General features: G+C 42.0%; 1 protein-coding gene across 2 annotated transcripts in view; it reads right to left on the bottom strand.

Annotated features, from left to right (window-relative positions):
• Positions 1-6,853: 6,853 nt before the first annotated feature.
• The window catches only part of MYRIP (myosin VIIA and Rab interacting protein), a 210,886-nt gene continuing 200,087 nt past the window's right edge, over positions 6,854-17,652 (bottom strand). For both annotated transcript variants that reach the window (XM_074150377.1, XM_074150378.1), the window contains 6 exons: positions 15,511-15,705; positions 10,532-10,693; positions 8,455-8,559; positions 8,299-8,359; positions 7,548-7,666; positions 6,854-6,886 (listed from right to left, as the gene is read on the bottom strand). In XM_074150377.1, the coding sequence (XP_074006478.1) occupies positions 6,854-6,886; positions 7,548-7,666; positions 8,299-8,359; positions 8,455-8,559; positions 10,532-10,693; positions 15,511-15,705 (675 nt within the window). The remainder of the gene's footprint in view (positions 6,887-7,547; positions 7,667-8,298; positions 8,360-8,454; positions 8,560-10,531; positions 10,694-15,510; positions 15,706-17,652) is intronic.

The following is a 17,652-nucleotide window of genomic DNA, read 5'->3' as shown; positions in this document are numbered from 1 at the left end:
TTAGTTGTAAAGAGATTGTGTAAAAATGCCAACGTTAAACGTATTTTACAAGTGAGGACAGCATGATGGAGATAGTGGCTAAAGCACACTTTGGTGGCTGCTGCCCATGGTCACCCAGAGGGTCACACAGAAAGCCAGAGGCAAGCTCAGGGCCAGGACTCGCGTGTCCTGTGAAGCCGTGCCAGGAGCTTTCACTGATGGTGAGAAAATGCTCAGATTGTGAGACTTACATCAGTAGATGGCTCACTGCACAGCCTTCGCCTTCCAACAGAAATACCCAGGACATCCCCGGGGTCAGTGTTTCACAGAACTTAGTCATAAAATGGCTCTGATGGATAGAACACGCTGTTACAGTTGACACCTTCCTTTACCTTGAGAGCTCTAACCCATATGTGTTCCCCATGTTCGCTTTTCTCCTCACAGCCTTCCCACCACCGCTCCATCATGTGGCATCCAGTTGCATGGACACCACGCACCCAGTGGTCACCAAAGCACTTAAAGCTGGTCACTGTCTACATGCTGGTGCTCTTGGTATCACTCAGCTTTGCTTCAGGACAGAGCAGGCCTTTTAAACATCAGATAGACAACAGAAGTAAGTATCAGTCTCACCTGATGTGATGTGATGGACTCTCATACGGTGACCCTGCGGTCTTTGGTGCATCGAGGGATCAGGGTTGGGCTGTTCAGCAGCAAATCCATGTGGGTGTTTCTATGGTAAAACAGGAGAGTGTGGGGTCCTATACTTCCATTTACACTTGTAAGAGCATATACAGAACTTAATTCCTTCTCACAGCCCTTAATTAGTCAGGGGAAACAGTGTAATTTTTGATAAATACCGGAGGAGACGCTGATGTACAAAAGAACATGTAAGGCAGTATACATTCAGTATTTAAGGATGAAATTTTCAGCTGTGTTCTGTAGGCCTGGGATGGTTCACAACTACTTCTACAGAGTAACAAGAAAGCGAGGGCCAGAAGCTTCAGTTCACTTTACAGACATCTTCATTTCTGTCTGGAACCACGACTTGTCTGAAAGGCAAAATCCATGTTGTTGAAGGGTCTCTACTCAGAGGTGCTGCGAGGAACTGAGGCTGGTCAGGTAAGGGACAATACCACTTGTCCCAAGTAAAAGCTAACACACGGTCCAAAAGATTTTTGAGAAAAATCTTTATCAGGAAACCTCATCTTCCCCCAAGGGGCAAAGGCTGATAATTGTATGTGGAATGGGAGAGAGGTGGGTGCGGGGAGTAAGGCACGTGGGCTCTCAGGAGCACACCTTTCCCCTTTCAGAGAGAACTAGGCATGTGGGGAGCCTCATGTTTTAGGTACCCAGGTGAAAAAGAATGAAATTACTTTGTTTTTTGTGGGCAGGAGGGATGTTAAATACTGAGTGGAAAGACTTATATGATGCCTTTATGGAGAAATTCACAGCCAAAGTGGATTCTTTATTTTCTCTGTTCAAGCATCAAAATGCACGAGGAAAAATTCTGCTGCCTTGCCCGAGACTTTCATGTGACTTGGATAACATATAATGCCCTTACTTAAATTGAAATTTATTCCTGTTCCTGACACAGAATGATCGGGTATTTCCTTGGGGTGGCATCATCTCCAGCGCTTTGTAGATTTTTCCTGTTGCTATATCTTAGTCTTTTAATATAACTTTACCCCTCTCCACACTTGATCTAAAACTAAACTAGACTCTAAAAATAAGTCATAAGTGTATGCATTAAAAGAAAAAAAAAAGTCATCCATGAGAACAACTTCCTAAGTGAACAAGAATTACCTTTTTATGTTTACCTCTCACGCGGGAACCCCCTCTGCAATCCAGTGGGTTTGTTAGCCTGGAGAGATACCATTCCTGGTGCACACAGCAGAAACGGAGGCTGGGCAGCAGGACCTTCAGGACTTCAGCTAGGAGAAGACTGTTATGTTAAGAAACTGTTAAAACAGTTTAAAAGTGGTGGTACAGGGAGCTACTATGGTCTTTCTGGATGTAAGCTTCATCTTAACCTCTTCCAGGGTTTGGATCTGCTTTAAAGCACACTGTGCCCTCCAGAATTGATGGGTCCTTTGGCTTATGTTCAAATTGCAGGTTGCAGCCCAGATGGATGAAAATTAATGTTGCATCTGAATCCTCTTCCTTTGGGCTCCACATATGGCAGGTGATCCTCAAAGGCACCAGAAAGTTGTGTGTCTGGCTGCAGCCTTTCCCCTTGTTTTTTCTCTTTTTTTTTGTTTGCCTTTTTTTTTTTTTTTCCTGGGCTACAAACGAGCCATCTAACACCCTCAAGATGTTCAGAAATTGCTGCCTTTAAGTACAGAGGTAGATGCTTCACTGTCTGCTTTGAATTCCAGGTCCTGAGATCGATCCTTTTTGGTACGTGGGCCGCGGTGTTCGCCCCATCGGTCGGTTTGGGAAGAGGCAGCTGAGAAGCAGCCGCGGCAGCCTGAGGCCTGTCAGCAGGCACCTGGATTTCATCTTGAACGCTTTGTGGGAGCAAAAAGTGTCGGACACAGAAGACAACGACTGGTGATCCCTGTTCCCCAGGCAGTGACCCAACCTCTGCTCTTTGAATTGTGCCCTGCTCTGCACCTCAGATCTCCAGTTCTGCTTTTGCCTAGCAGTCCCATGCTGCTCTTCCTTCTGCTCCTTGTGCAGGTTCCTTCAAAAAGAAACATATTCAGGGTGCAGGTAAAAGACAATGCATGGACACTAGCACCAAGTGCAACCATAGCTTATAAAAATATTTAATTGTCTTACATCTTAGCAATCTCCTGATGCTGTTCACTGTAACGTTAGGTTGATTGAAAAAAAAACCACACAGCTTTTGTGCTGAGATTTAAACTCTGCAGTGTTAAGCGTATCATGAAGCCTTCCTGTCACGTTGCAAAGTCAATGGCTGTTGATATGTAAAAATAAAAAGCAATGGTTGGAAGAAAGTAAAAAAAAAAGGCTCTCACTAATTTTTAATGTACCTGCGTTAATGGCATGAAATGCTGGTGCTCTGTGTGTAGTTTTTATATAGATCGTTAACATCCACTCACAGGAAGGTAGCCCTGAACTACCTCTTTATGATTCTTCCTTTACTGCTGGAGAGATACACTAATGAACAAAAAGGAGCTCCTATGAAAGATAAGTATTGTCTCCCTGCTGAGAAAAAAACAAATAAAATTGGCTAATTAAACTCTTGAGAGTAGTTTTGTGCCTACTGCATGTAATCAGGCACCATTATCCAAAACGGTTAAGGGCCTAAACTCGCTGATTCCCTCTAAAACAATGTTGTCGTTTGTAAGTACATTATCTGACCAAGCTGAAGTCACTCTTTGAGGATCACAAGCAATGTACCACCTACTACATTAGTCCACGTCGATAAGCCTGGGGTTGTGGCTCAATACTCCTGTTTGCCATGGTAATTAAATTTTTTATATTCATAACAATAAGTGTTACTTACCGTATTTTTAATCTTGATTAATAACTTATCACCAGCAATAATATTTGAATGCAGTTTAATCTATGGCTTATATCCACAAAACATAGCTAACAATTTAGCTAATGGCTGAAAGTTAAATCCAGGCCATGAATCATTCTGCAAAAGACAAATTAGAATGAACCTGCATTTCTAGTTATGCTTTGTTAGAATTACTACTAAAGTTTACTAGTGGTTGAATTAATCGTTGCAGATAATTTAACCCTTTTTTTGTGTGAATGGTCCATCAGCAAAGATTGGATTTTTATTATAATAGGTAGCTACTCTTATTTATAATACAATATGTAACACCCAAAGCAGTTTAAAAGAACCCCCTCAGGGTGGAGAAAATACACTGATAAAGATTTGGATCAGCATTCATCACGGGCGACTTTGGAAATACTAGGCTAAGATTATCGGAAGATTACCCCATTAATTAATGTGTGCATTAACGTGTATTCCTCCCCCCAGCTGAGCCCGGCGATTCTGCGGAGTTGCAGCTCTCCTGGGCTCGCCGGGGGATGGGTGGTTTGTGGACAGGCAGGACCTGAGCTCCGTGTGCGGCAGCCTGTTCTGCTCCCTGCCGGGGCAAAGCACACATAAATCCAAACAACAGAGAAGAACTTTTGGGTTTTCTTTATGAATCAAGTCCTTGAAAAGGCATTCTTTTCATAAATTGTTTTTACTCTTTTATAATTTCTCTTGACAATAATTCTCGGTGAGTATGCAGATAACAACAACAAGGCAAGCTTAATATTCACTCAGACTTAACCAAATAGATCATATAGTCTTCATTTTACCCATTAAAATATTTTCATTTATAAAAATTAATCTAAATATAAATATTAACACTAAAGATTGAAATCACTTGATGACAAAATAATTCTTTGTGTGCTATAACATATGCTTTTATGATTTTTTTTAAAACAGTAAATTATATCTTTGCACATATTTGGCACAATAAACATTTGTAAAAATTCAAATGCCTTATAGCAGGTGGGATTTTTTTTTTTCTTTTTTTTTTTTTTTAATGCCTACACGGTACACATTTTTCTGTCAAAGAAGACTGAATATTTTAACATTATAACACAATAATAATTGCTTTTCATGCCTCTTAAGGAAAACAACCTATTCCAAACTTTGTTGGCTTGTTTAAATCACGCTAACAGAACAAAAGCCAAAGAGTTATTCTATTAAAATTAGTCATTTCTGTATTGATATTACATACACAAGATTAGTTATTATTTATTAGACGAATATGTAGACCAACCACCATTAATGACATTTCATAACACGCATACCTGCATAAACCAGAACCTGGGAATGTATTGTATACGTACACGAGAACAGTCAAGGAAGGAGGAGGAGACTGGATAACAAAAAAAAATGTTACTAGGCATCCTACTCTGTTTAAATCTCCTTTACCAGATTGCATATATAAATAAAATCTATTTTTTTTATATATATATTTATATATTAAACAGAGTGGGCCAAATTCTGCTCTCACATCTGTGCAAACCAATTCCAGAGAACTCGTGTGAGAGTACAAGAAGGCATAATTTCTCCCAGAATGAACACATCGTGTCAGACCTTGGGCAGGTGGAAATTCCTTGAAGGGATAGAACAATGCTTATGCACTCTAGGTGGGAAGAGGGTAGTATTTATTCTGAGGGTTCCTTACATGCAGCTGGACACCAGAGTACTGACAAGCTGGATGTCAAACGTGGGTGGCAGATTTGCAACTAGCGCTGTTCTTCCAACTGTCCCATCCAACCATTCCTCATCTTCCCCACCTTCCCCCAATAAATCCAGCCTAGCCAGGAAGTTTGCCCAGTTTTGCTCATATTTGCCCAACCGTAGACATTTCATGGCCTGGTGTCCCAGGGGACTGCTTTCCTGCTGCACGACGGGTAACGTGTGGCACTCTGCTAGTGGGTGCTGGATGGGAGTGTGGGGCAAGGAGCAGCTTTCCTCCTCCTCTGGTACCCACTGTCCCAGGAGACCTCACCACTCCTTAGTCCTGGGGGGACACTTGCCAGCCCATAGCATCTTTCCCCTCAACTCAGTATGCATTTGGGTACCTGCTCTGCACTTTGTGTGGAAGATACGCGATTCACTGGCTTATCACCTCCTCTAATGACCTCCTTTGTATTCTTCAGAGCAAAAAGTACCACAAACTGGCCATGTCCTCCCCAAAAAGGGTGAGAGGAACACCCTGTAAGCAGCATCTTCCCTCCTGGGCATCTGCTCAAGAGCCTTCTACATTGGCTCACCTTCCAACGGTCTCAAGAAATGAAAGAAGAAATTTTACTATGCCCGATCCAATTTAGAGTGGTCCAATGGTACTGGGATGCACATGGCACCAGTGACAGGCCCCAGCTACTATGCTGGCTACAGACTAGTACAGGAAGAGACATCTGGGCTACATTTGCCCCCTCCTCAGAAAAGCCAGGAAACTGCAGAAGGGAATCTCTTACAGGTTGCAGCTGCCAGCGGAGATCTCATCCACAATGCTTTTACTTTCTTTTTCCAATCTTAAAGATTTGGTCAGAATTTATTCTGCACTAGAACGTGGTTGGACACCACCAAGCTGACAATGCTACCAAGAAGAACAAGACATACAGAGGTGTGGGTTTCACAGTGGTGTTTAGATATTTCCAGATGCCAGGATTGTAACTCAGCAGACATCTGGTCCACGTGTGCTGCCACCAATTCACGGTTCAATGTGACATCTGTGTTCCCCCCTGCCACCAAAAGCAAAACACCTAGCTCTGGAGCTAGAACATTAACTCTGCCAAACCTACCCTCAGCGAACAGAGAAGTCTTTGCACAACGCATCTCCTCCTACAAACCCTTTCAAAACTCCCACTGACCCACTGAGAGCAGCGCTCCCACCACGCAGCTGAAAAGCAGCACACTGCACAGAGTTGTTCTTATTGCTCGACTAGATGGATGCCTTACATGAACAGTAAGAGGCCAGCAGATATGGATCACAGGTCTGCTGTGTTCATTCTGTTTGTACGAAATATTGGCCTGTAATTATGATGGACTGAGTCTACAAAAACATACTGCAGTTTAAAGACGACATACTTTAGTACAATCAATGGGGAGAAAAAGTGCATCTTAAAATGTGGAGCCTTGCTTTTGAAACTCAGCATCCTTTCTAGAGTCTTGTGAGAACTTTAAGGCAGAGTTTCCTTTAGCAGACCACAATGCTGAAGACTTGGACAGCTTTCTCAGTGAGGTATCCAAACGAAGCCCTATAACTGAGGCATTGTGGGTTCTTGAGGGTCCATTTTCAGCTGGACATACACAATGGCTGTTAAGTAAAGGCACTCTAGTGTACAGCCTTAGGCAGTGTGTTATTGGCAGTAGGGAAGTGTAAGTTTAGTACATCACAGCAGATCCTATAGCAGGTTCCTAAAACAGAGAGGGACAGGAAAGAAAAATAAACGAGCGAAACACAAAACAAGCTCGCTGAAGCTTCGAGGGAGGAGGTACTTCCCCTTCCCACCTCCCCACGTATCTAGTGGCAGACTGCTTCGGGACAGTTGGCTTTGTTCCTTATCCCTCTATGGCTGCTCTAGAAGAAAGGATTGAGAGCTGACAGGTGAAGCCTGTTTGTTCAAACCCTGCAGAGCCAACGCGTGGCCTATCTACCCCTTGAATTCCACTCAGGCAGCCTTTGAACAGTTCTCAAAAATTAGTAAGATTGAAGGTGACTCTCACGTGCTGAGTTACAGCGTGCAGCCATCTCCGTGGGGGTCTGGTTCAGAAGCCTGAATTGCAGGGGACCACTAATTTATTTCCATTTCAAATAAAGGTAGCACATTCCTGGAGACCTGGCAGCCAGAATGCATTCAGGAGCGCGCAGCTGCCATACTGCGGCATGGAGTCACACAGCTTCCAAGGACGCTCGTCGTATTTGCTCAGAGCTGCTTCAGCAATCTCTATTCTTTTTCCTCAAACTATTAAGAGAAGTTTTGTGAAGATGCTGAAATATAGCTGCCTACACAGATACCGCTATCTCTCTATTTACTGGTTTTAACAACAGTTTTAAAAACATCTGTTATGAATTTACCATTAAGTCCTTGGCAGTGCTTTTCCTTTCTTTAGTTCTTTGTGTTAGAGATCCTTGAAGCATGAAGTTTCTGTTAAACGTTCTGACAGTGGTAACTGGAGAATCATCTATTTTTTCACCTGGGAAAAATACAAAAAGATTTCTCACATAACAGATTGGAGCAGATGTAACAATACTCCTGGAGAGTCACAGCTTCTAGAGATAAAACTTCCCGTAAGACGTATGAGGAAAGCTGGATTTAATTTAAATGAAAAACAGCAGGCCGTGATACTCTAAATTTATTAAAGTTTGAGCCCACATCAATCAGTCGAATTACACAAGAGTAAAACAAGAGTTAGGCAAAGTGAAACAGGCCCTGGACTTGTCAGAGATAATGTACTGTGGGGTTCAAAAAAAGAGAAAACATGAAAGAAAAAAGGGTTTTATTTTATAAAGCCAATTCACAACCACAGCGTAACATACCAGGAACATCTCTGAGCCACATCATATGGACTGAAATCAGCACTTCTGCTCCTGTTCCTATTCATTTGCCGCTGCCACAACTTCCACGGAAAGCAGCGATGCTTTTTAATGTGACAAAAGGGTATTTTATTTAATGAAAGTACAATGGGAAATGAGGAAGGTGGACATATTTAGGCCTTCTCTGTTCATTTTACAACTTAATCTTTCCACTGCTTTGCTGAACTGTACATTATATTGAGCTTTACAAAGACAGACTCTATATAGAAGGTACGTAACAACTTAAGCACACCTTTTATTGGTGGAGCTGGAAGTTTTCTCCTCTGCTGTCTTGATGTGTCTATTGTATGCATCTGTAAACGAGACGTATCTATTACTCAACCCCATTACAGGAAAAGAGGCAAGATTTCCCCAATGTATTTTTGAATACTACATAATGTTCTGGCACCTGGTTTGTTTGCTTTTGATCCCGTTTCCTTGTCAGGCGAACACATGGAGCCACGTTCAAGCCTGCAACAGTGAGAGCTGATATTCTGCTCTCAATATCTGAAATCTTCAAAGAAAATAAAAGAGAGAGACAGACAGATGGGGAGGGGGAAAAAGAAGTTTTAAAATTACTGTGGATGCCACTCCTAAAATATATCCCTCCCCCAGCCAAATTCTCTTTAATCAAAAAATATAAACAGATGGCTAACTTCTTCAGCAATTCACACTTTCCTGTATTCTTTAGGCCTGATGTTAGAAGAGGCTTAATTTGTTAGTAAAGATGGAGCAAAAGAACCATCCAACCTACTGTGTGACTGCAAGGCAGAAGCATTTTACCCCTTTTGAGCAAAAAAAGAAAGAAGAGAAAACCCACATCTGCCCTTTCCCAGTTACATTTAGCTGCATAATCCCAAATTCATTCAAGCTGTGTTTTTTCAAAGGTTACATTCAAAGAATGACTTTGTGGGACACATTTCCTAATTCAAAATTAATTTCATGCACGCACCAAGTACACCCTCCATCACAAAATCTAAACATTTGATCTTAAATATTTATAATTTACGTGTTAAACACAAACATGCATAAATGCAGGTACACATTATTTAAAAACACTCAATGGAAAACAAATTCCTAGGAAAAACAAAAGTCCAAGAAAGGAAACATCTGGGGGGAAAGTAGGCTGATGCTGAGACTTGTGGAAACAAATGATACCAAAAGGGAAAGAAGCATCAGAGAAGTCAGACATATAACCCGACTCCTGAGTCACAATGGCTCCTGAAGCTGTTGATTCTGCAGAAGACCTTCAGCTGGCCTCTGTCATCCTCCTTGCATAGCTTAGGCCTCTCTCCTCCTCATCTCTCACCCCCATTAACACAGTTACCGTAAAATAATGACTGAAGCCAACAAAACATCACTGACAGTTCGCCATCTAGTGCAGCAGTGCCCTTCTGACATCGGTGAGATGTCAGACTCTCAGATCTTTGTTCAGTCCTAAATTGAGCGTGCTACTGCTGAGTGAAATAGCCAAGTACCTCCCATTAAAGCCTGGCACAGGCAGGTCAGGGTGCCTTGCTTGGCACAGACTGGTAGAGAATTCATTGCTAGCGCTATCCCCTTGAGCTCTGTCAGTGCTACCTCATTCAGCTTTTAGCACGAGATCGCGGCGTCCTCTTCTGAGCCCCAGACTTTCTGGAGCCTGCCAGAGAGACACTAGGTCACAGCCCACAGGGCAATTGCCTTTTGGCTGGGATGTGTGCTGCTTGGCGGCTACATCCCAAGGCAGGCTTGCAACTGCAAGCGTTTTTGTTCTATTTTAATATAAATATATTTATATTATATAAAAATTGAAATATATAAAAATACATTTTTATAATAAATACAAAATATATACATTAGGAAAATATAATAATATAAACATAATAATATAGTATACTAATATACAAATTATAGTATGATTATATATTAAAACATAAGAATATAATATATAAAAATAGAATAAATATATAAAAAATAAATAATATAAAAATATATACTTGAATATATTAAAGTATATAAAAAATAAATATAAATAAATTCTTTTCTCTGTGCTTGGCTCAGTGGCTGGCTGCCCTTGGCCTTTTTCAGTAGAACGGTACCGACACTGGCTTCTTTTATAAAGTACTTTACAATCTGCTGATTAGATAAATGCCTGAGCCTGCATTTGCAGTCTGACCACAGCCACGCGTGTGACACGGATCACACCATGTGAGTTTCCTGGGAGGAGGAGCAGGTTCAGGATTAATATTGTAGTAAGAGGCTGCTGCACTCCCACCTCCGAAAACAAGCTGGGGGAAGAAACAAACAACTAGAGCACATCTGGCTGGGCTGAGTCAGGCATCTCAGTTAAGCTTTGCTCAGCTCCTGTGATGCAGTCAGCATCCTTGGGTCATGAGTTCACTGCGGTACGAAAGGATATTGAAAGCAAGTGTGTGCAGACAAAACGTAAGCACTGGGCAAGGCCCTGTGAAAACTCGCGGGCAGGGAGGAGCTGCTGTCCTCACCTGAAGCTCTGCGTGATGAACCTGGGCGGCTGCGGTGGCCACCTGATCTTCCAGATCAGCCAGCTCAGATTCTGCTGTAACGCTGTTGATCTTGCGCGCGGCGTCCTCCAGGCTGGTCAGCTGCCCCTCCAGCCCGTACACCGTGCCGGCTGTCAGGTACACCTGCAGGGCCAAGGCAAGGAGAGGGGTCAATGAGTTCTCCTTGTGCGGGCACGGAGGTTTGAGCAGACTGCATCTTCCATGATGCCCTTGAGCCTCCCTCCTTGCTAACCCACCACAGGGAGACTTACCTGGCAGAGGAAAGTCATGGGGGAATAATCTGAAAATACACGTCCACAAAGAGAAGGGAGGCGTGAGGGAGCTGTACTCTGCATTTCATAGGTGCTACAATGGTATTCCAGAACAGATTTGTTCCAGATTCACCAGCAAAAAAAGGGAAGCTGAAAAGTACGCTTTTTTAATTGCATAACAAAACCCCTGAAGTCATGAAGTTCATGAGGAGGAACTTTCCTGTGAGGGTGACAGAGCCCTGGAACAGGCTGCCCAGAGAGGTGGTGGAGTCTCCTTCTCTGGAGACATTCAAAACCTGCCTGGACACGTTCCTGTGCAACCTGCTCTGGGTGGACCTGCTTTGGCAGGGGGGTTGGACTAGATGATCTCCAGAGGTCCCTTCCAACCCCATATCATTCTGTGATTCTGTGAAGTCTACAAGGGGAAGTCAACGCCTCATATAAAGCTGTGTTTATTAAAACATGCCAAATGCCTTCTGGCAATCAAAACTGTGTAAGAAAAGCTGCTCAGCAGCATAGGGTTATTAACTTCTGATACAGTAACTGTGCTTACATGTACAACACAGTTTTCCATCCCATCCTGCTCTCACCCAAATATACAGCAGCCAAAACCTTCCTGTCTCCTGGCCCTTTGGAGCAAACCTGTGGAGGGTCAATAGACTTATCTGAGCCACATAAAAGAGAAGAACAGACTTTATCATTTAGAAATTTTCCATAAAAACAAGCAACTTTTAATATTTTAACCCACCTACAATACCTCTGTTAACTGCAGGTAAAGGTTTCATTTCCCATTCAGCTCCTCAGAGCAATAATTCATGATAGTGTTTTATATGTTTCTTTTATTTCACAAAGAAATCTAAGGTACGTGGCTCGATGGAGGTCTCTGGTTTATAGAAAAGTGCAATTTTCAAGCATTTGATTTTGACCTCTGTGCTTAAAATTGTGCAAACTCATGCAAAAACCCCTGCACCTTCTGCCTACTTACTAGAAAGTCGAGACTATTTCCATGAGGCTGGTATCAGCACAATGGAAATGAAAGATATATTCTGATTTTCCCCACTGGCAGCCTCACTCGCTCTAATAGCAGTAAAGACTGTGGTGCTACAAAACTAGCATGAATTAAACATATTCTGTGGCTGACTTCATGGTTAAAGGGGCAAGCAAACAGGATCTGAACCAGGAGCAGGTGCCTTCACTTAATACCTGTTTTCCCCTCAAGTCACTGTATCTGCCTACAATTCCTCGGTTATGCAGTCCTTTGACATAACAAGTATTCAAACAATTTCTGGCCATGCTGTGACTTTATGGATCAAAAGTGGTGGAGAATGACTAGATTAAGATTTAAGTAAGTGTTTAATTTTCATTATTTTTTATTTTATTATTGTTTCTTAATTGCTAGCAATAGATTTTTTTTCTCTTTTGTATCAGTTGTTTCAAAGCATAAATGTTGACACATTTTTTCATGTACATCACTTTGCTAAGAAACAAATTCACTACATCTTGCATGAACTGCATCTTGTAAGACCACAGTCTAACTGCAGGCATGAAATCTTTGAAAAATATACTTCGAACAAATAAGTGATCTGATTTAACATCTCTGCTGAAGACACAGGTGGGCCATAAAGTTAACATGCTGACTTAAATAGAAACGCTTCTGCTTTTGTGGGTTTTAATTATTCTTTCCATTCATTTAAATGATACATCTTTGTGGTGCGACACACCACAGCCACTTCAGATTTAAAGGTGATTTTTTTAGATTTCCCTATCATGTCTAAAAGCTCAGAGAAAGAAGAAAAAGGAACATTATGAACAGAAACATCTTTAGAAAGGTAAAGAAAAGGTGCATTTAAATACTGTGCCAAAATTCTCTGCACAATGAGTTGTATGAGGGGAAAAAATAATCTAAAGAAAATAGGACTGATAGAAAAATGTAGGAAGAGACGATCATCAATGTTTTTGTAACTCAATCAGCCCCTACATTTTTTAAATTTTAATTTTATTGAACATTTTCCAGCTAGATCTAAATAAAAGATTTTTCTAAAGAATATTCTCTTTACCTGAACAATTGTGCTTCCAAACAGCAATGGGGTACTTGCAGGTCTCCACTAAATTATGCCTTTATGCATACATTCACATTCAGATTGTGGAGACTTATTTTACTACCATTTAGTTATGCCCAGCTTCCACTAAAACCCCCGCCGACCTTGTGCTGGTACAGGTGTCCCTACATTCCCCCCACTGATGCATGCACAGTCCTCGAAATGTTACAGAGAAGTGTCTCTATATACATCCAAATCCTCTTCCAAAATTTGGTGCAAAGAGAGGATGTGCCGCATACAGATATGCCCACAGCTGCACAGGGAAAAGTTGTGGATTCCTGGATTTCTAAAGGCTCTTTAACTTTTCTTATGGAGTATGGTGGTGAAATCTTGATACCATGAAGTTTTGCCATCTACTTCAAATCCTGTGTGGGGCAGAGAAAGATGTAGCATGGGGGCACAGCAAGGCTGAGCTGGATACCTTGTAAGTTGTGCAGGGAATTGAGCAAAGCTAGACCAGGGGTATGCTGCAAGGAGGGCAATGCCCCAGCAAGAAATGCTCTGCCTCAGTGCCCGGTCTCCACTCAGTGAGAAATGCTTGGCCCAAACGAATGACTAGGGGCCATGACACCACAGATGCCAAAGCTCCACAAGGATGGGAGAGATTGTCGTAGTGTAATAGGGGAAAAAAAACCCCACACAGTTTACAACACAGTTCTCCACAGAAAGAAAAAAAATGTGGGAAGAACTGTCCCCAAATTGCTCTCTGTCCTCCTGAGGAATTTCTTAGTTTTTCTGAAGACATTTTCCAGCCTGGACTTGGATTTTGATTCTGTGTTCACTCCCTTGACAAATGCATTCTGTGGTGCGTGGAGCTAGAGTGATTCAGCATTCACAGGGAAGAAAGTCTTCATCTACCTACTTCTATTATTCTGAAAAAAATTAATCAAACTCAAGTAGAAGTCATTGTGGGGATGAGTCAGTTGTGTAAGAACGAAATGGGTATCACAGCAGGTGGCAAGACGAAGGCACTTTGCTCACCACAAGCTCAATTTATGCCCTTCCCTGGGCACTAGAGCAGCTACTGCTGTGGAAAGCCTTTACCATTCTGCAGAGGGCCACATATGAGCTGCCACGCGTCCAGCGTCTCCTGGACACATCCTCCCATCCTGGGGAGGACTCCCAAGCCCATTTTGCTTTTTTGTTTTGAGTTCCTCTCCCAGAGAGGAGCTGGGAGCATGGCTGCTGTGTGGAGAGCTCTGTGGCAAGGCAGGCGCAGGTGGCTGTGGTGCCCCATGATGGAGGGCAGGAGATGCCAGCAACCAGGACAGTGTGTGGGAGTGAGAAGGAGCAGGAGCACGTCAGCTGGCACAGCGGGATGCCTGGGAAGGCTGAGCAGAGGTGGGAAGGAGAAGTTTGGAGGTCAGGTTATGATTGGAAACTGGTTGGAGAGGAGTCAAGGTACTCTGGTGTGGGTTGGAGGGCATCCTGTTGGTGTGGGCAGGGGGAAAGGTCTGAGATAGAAAAGGTTTTGGAGCAGATGAGGTTAGGAGGGGTAGTATCTAGTTTGGGAACCTCCAAACTGAAGCAGGGCTGGGAGATTTGAGCTCAGAGAAGGTGTGATGAGAGGGACTGGGGAGTTGTGGGACTGGTGGGAGAGCTCTGGAGTAGGACAGGTCCAGTGGCAGGAGTGGCTGGCATTGCCATGAATTACCTCTCCCTCAATTCCTAGCCTGGGGCTGTTGTGGAGCTATGTTTCTGTGAAGGAAACTGATTTTATCCTCCAAGAAAAGATTCTGCCTTTGAAAGTCTTCTGGGGGCTGAAGAAAAGCAGGATCTATTTTCTTGAATTGATCAGGATGTTATAATGGAACAGCCCAGATTCCTACCAGATCTTTAAAAGCTCCTAATGAAGGGAAAAATCACTGAAATGTAATCAGTTAAATGTGGGAAGAAGAGGAAATCGAAAGTTACAAGTGTACCAACTCCATTAAGTGGACACATAAAAATTTCCAACCAGTAGTGACTTCGCTCTATGATTCAGCGTTACACTTTTCCTTGCAGATGACAGGTACTCGTGAGAAAGGATGGTTGATTTGGATGTGGCCAAACAGAAATGTTTGTTGAATTCAGCTTCTCCAGCCTGCTCTGTTTAACAGTACAGCAAGGGAGCTCTGGCTCTCTGGGTGCTCAGCGCAGTATGCTGGGGAAGCGCAGGTGGAGGAAGAGCTCCTCCGCTTTTTCTCTGTGTGACTGGGGACATGCTTTCCCTACCTGTCCTTACAATAAGGAGGCTGTGCTGGGACTTGGAGACGTGTGGTTTCAGCAAGCCGTGCAGCCACAGAGGTTTGGAAGGCTTAAGTTAACTTTTGAGGTAGGGATTCTAAAATTAGTTGTAAAACCCAACATACTCAACTCTCCCCCTCACCCAGATTTTTAAAGCACACATTAAAAAAACTACAACATACCACCACAACTGAGTGGTGGAAATAGGATTTTTTTGTTCTGTTTGTGTATTTGTTTAATAATCTAAAATTAATTCTGAACATCTACTTGTGCTGCCTATGCACTTTCCCTTTCCAGTTGGCGCACACACACAGGTGTGGAACTCACACACGTGACACTTCTGCACACTGAGTCATGTTCTTACGTTTTCTTCCAGCGTGGTGAGCTGCTCATCGAGTCTGATGGGGTCCGTCCCCAGTGGGAACGTCCCTCTTCCTCTGTCCTGAGCGTCAGCTGGGAAATCGCAGGGACTGGTGGATTCTGCTATCAGTTCTTCAGTGGCATTGATGACTTTCAGGACCTCTGTAGATATGTTGCAGAGAGAGACAGCAGAGTACTTCTGTTTTGTTACAAGAGTAGACAGAGAAAACAACAGCATTAAATTAGCACAGAGGGGTAATATGTAAAATCCTCTTGCTAAAAACTGTAGCCTTAGCCATGACAAAACAATACACCTGGCTAACTCCTGTGAGCAGGCACAAGAACTGCGTGATGGAATTGGAATCTACTTCTTTTTTCTCCCTCTCTTTTTCACACATGCACGCTGGTACAGTAAGCAAAATAACATACACGCGAAATTCTTCCACAAGAAAATTTCTACCGAAGGGATGGTCCAAATCTCATCCCTAAGGAGCATACAAATATCTAGCTTTAAAATTCAAGTGAGCTAGATAAAGCTGTTATTGCAATAGTGCTTTAAACACAATAGTGTTTTAAAACACGATCTTCCTTTTTGGGTACTGGCAAACAGATGCGGAATCATCTGTCTCCATACCCACAGCAGTTACTGCATTGCAGCTGCAAACACAGGAAAGGAATCTTCAGCAGCCCTACTGGGATGGCAGTTTACAAAGATGTTTGCTATGAATTATATGATAGCCCAAAACCCAAAGTGTAAACACTCGTATCCTGATTTTGAAAATTTCAATTTACCTTTTTTTAAAATTTATGGAATAAATTATATCAAATACCAAGGAAAAGCATGCAATTTTATCCTTTTTTTTTTTTTTTTTTAATAACTGTAAGCTTTTTTATCAGTGTTCCTGATTTGCAATTTGTCATTAACTATCCTGATTCTGATGATTCTCACAGAGCTTTAGGCTTCAGGACAACTTCTCTGACGGCAATAAAATTTCACCTGATGTACCCTCAAGCATCAAGCTCAACATCCAAACACTACAGCTTGGAGATTGAGTCAAAGCTTGTCAAACCCAACACAAACACTGCCACTGAATTGATATGCAATACCTTTAGTGTTTCTTTGCCTAAAAGAAAGCATGGGAAGTTTAAATGTGTATTTAATTCATTCCTCAAACCTGCAAATACATATGCATGTGAATTAGGGGCCCAACCCATCTGTAAATTTTTCCACAAACAAAGTATCTGAGGATCAAAACTGAGGAAAACGTCAGTCTTTGGATTCTATATAGTAAATTCTACCACACAGAAAACTATAACTGATTAAAAATGCCTGTGTTACATAAATACTGTATTAAACAACACGTCAGCGGGCCTCCTAGGCAGGATATAGGAGAAATAACGTTCCTTTGCTTCACACAAACTCTGGTGGGTTTAACTGGAAATCCTCTTTTATTACTTCTTTCCTGTAATTAGCTGTTCATTTTTATGTTAGACAAGACTTTTACTGAAAAACCACTTTTTTAGCAGTGCGTGTTCAATTGTTCTGCATCAGTACATTAAGGCATCTTTATCACTGTTACTTCTCTGAATTATGAAAAGTAATTAGATCCATGAGATTAAAGAAAAGGAGAACAAAGCAAATACAGTATGTTACAGCAGATAGATCTTTAGCTTGTTAGGCCAACCAACAGAGCCCCGAACAAGCAGGCCTAGGACTCTCTTACTGAGAACAAATACTTGAACCCCATAAATAGCCTACTGTTTTTTCCATTTATTTTCACAAGTGCCAATTAGGTTAAAAACAGATCAATAATTTTATAAGACAGAAGAGGAAATCGATGTTACTTTGTTTTATTATTTGCTTTTACAAGTACCCAATTCTTATTCTATTCTACGAGTAGTGAACAAAAAAGGATAAAGGCCAGACACTACACTGTCTTCTTCATCTTCACTGATGTATGTTCTCCATTTCAAGAACTGTAGCCTCACTTCTGTGTTCATTATTTCTTAAATTTTTTATTATCCTTCATAGCTAATGATGGATTTCCAAAAAAAGATTAAATTGAATTAGAAAACTTATAGCAGAATATGAGAATCCATAATGGCATTTATTACAGAACGATTACTGCAAAACAAGTTTTTTGGT

This window comes from Numenius arquata, chromosome 7 (genome assembly GCF_964106895.1).
Source record: "Numenius arquata chromosome 7, bNumArq3.hap1.1, whole genome shotgun sequence".
In the NCBI taxonomy this organism is placed as follows: domain Eukaryota; kingdom Metazoa; phylum Chordata; class Aves; order Charadriiformes; family Scolopacidae; genus Numenius; species Numenius arquata.
The sequence above is the reverse complement of the archived record's forward strand: the minus strand, read 5'-3'. Positions and strand labels throughout refer to the sequence as shown.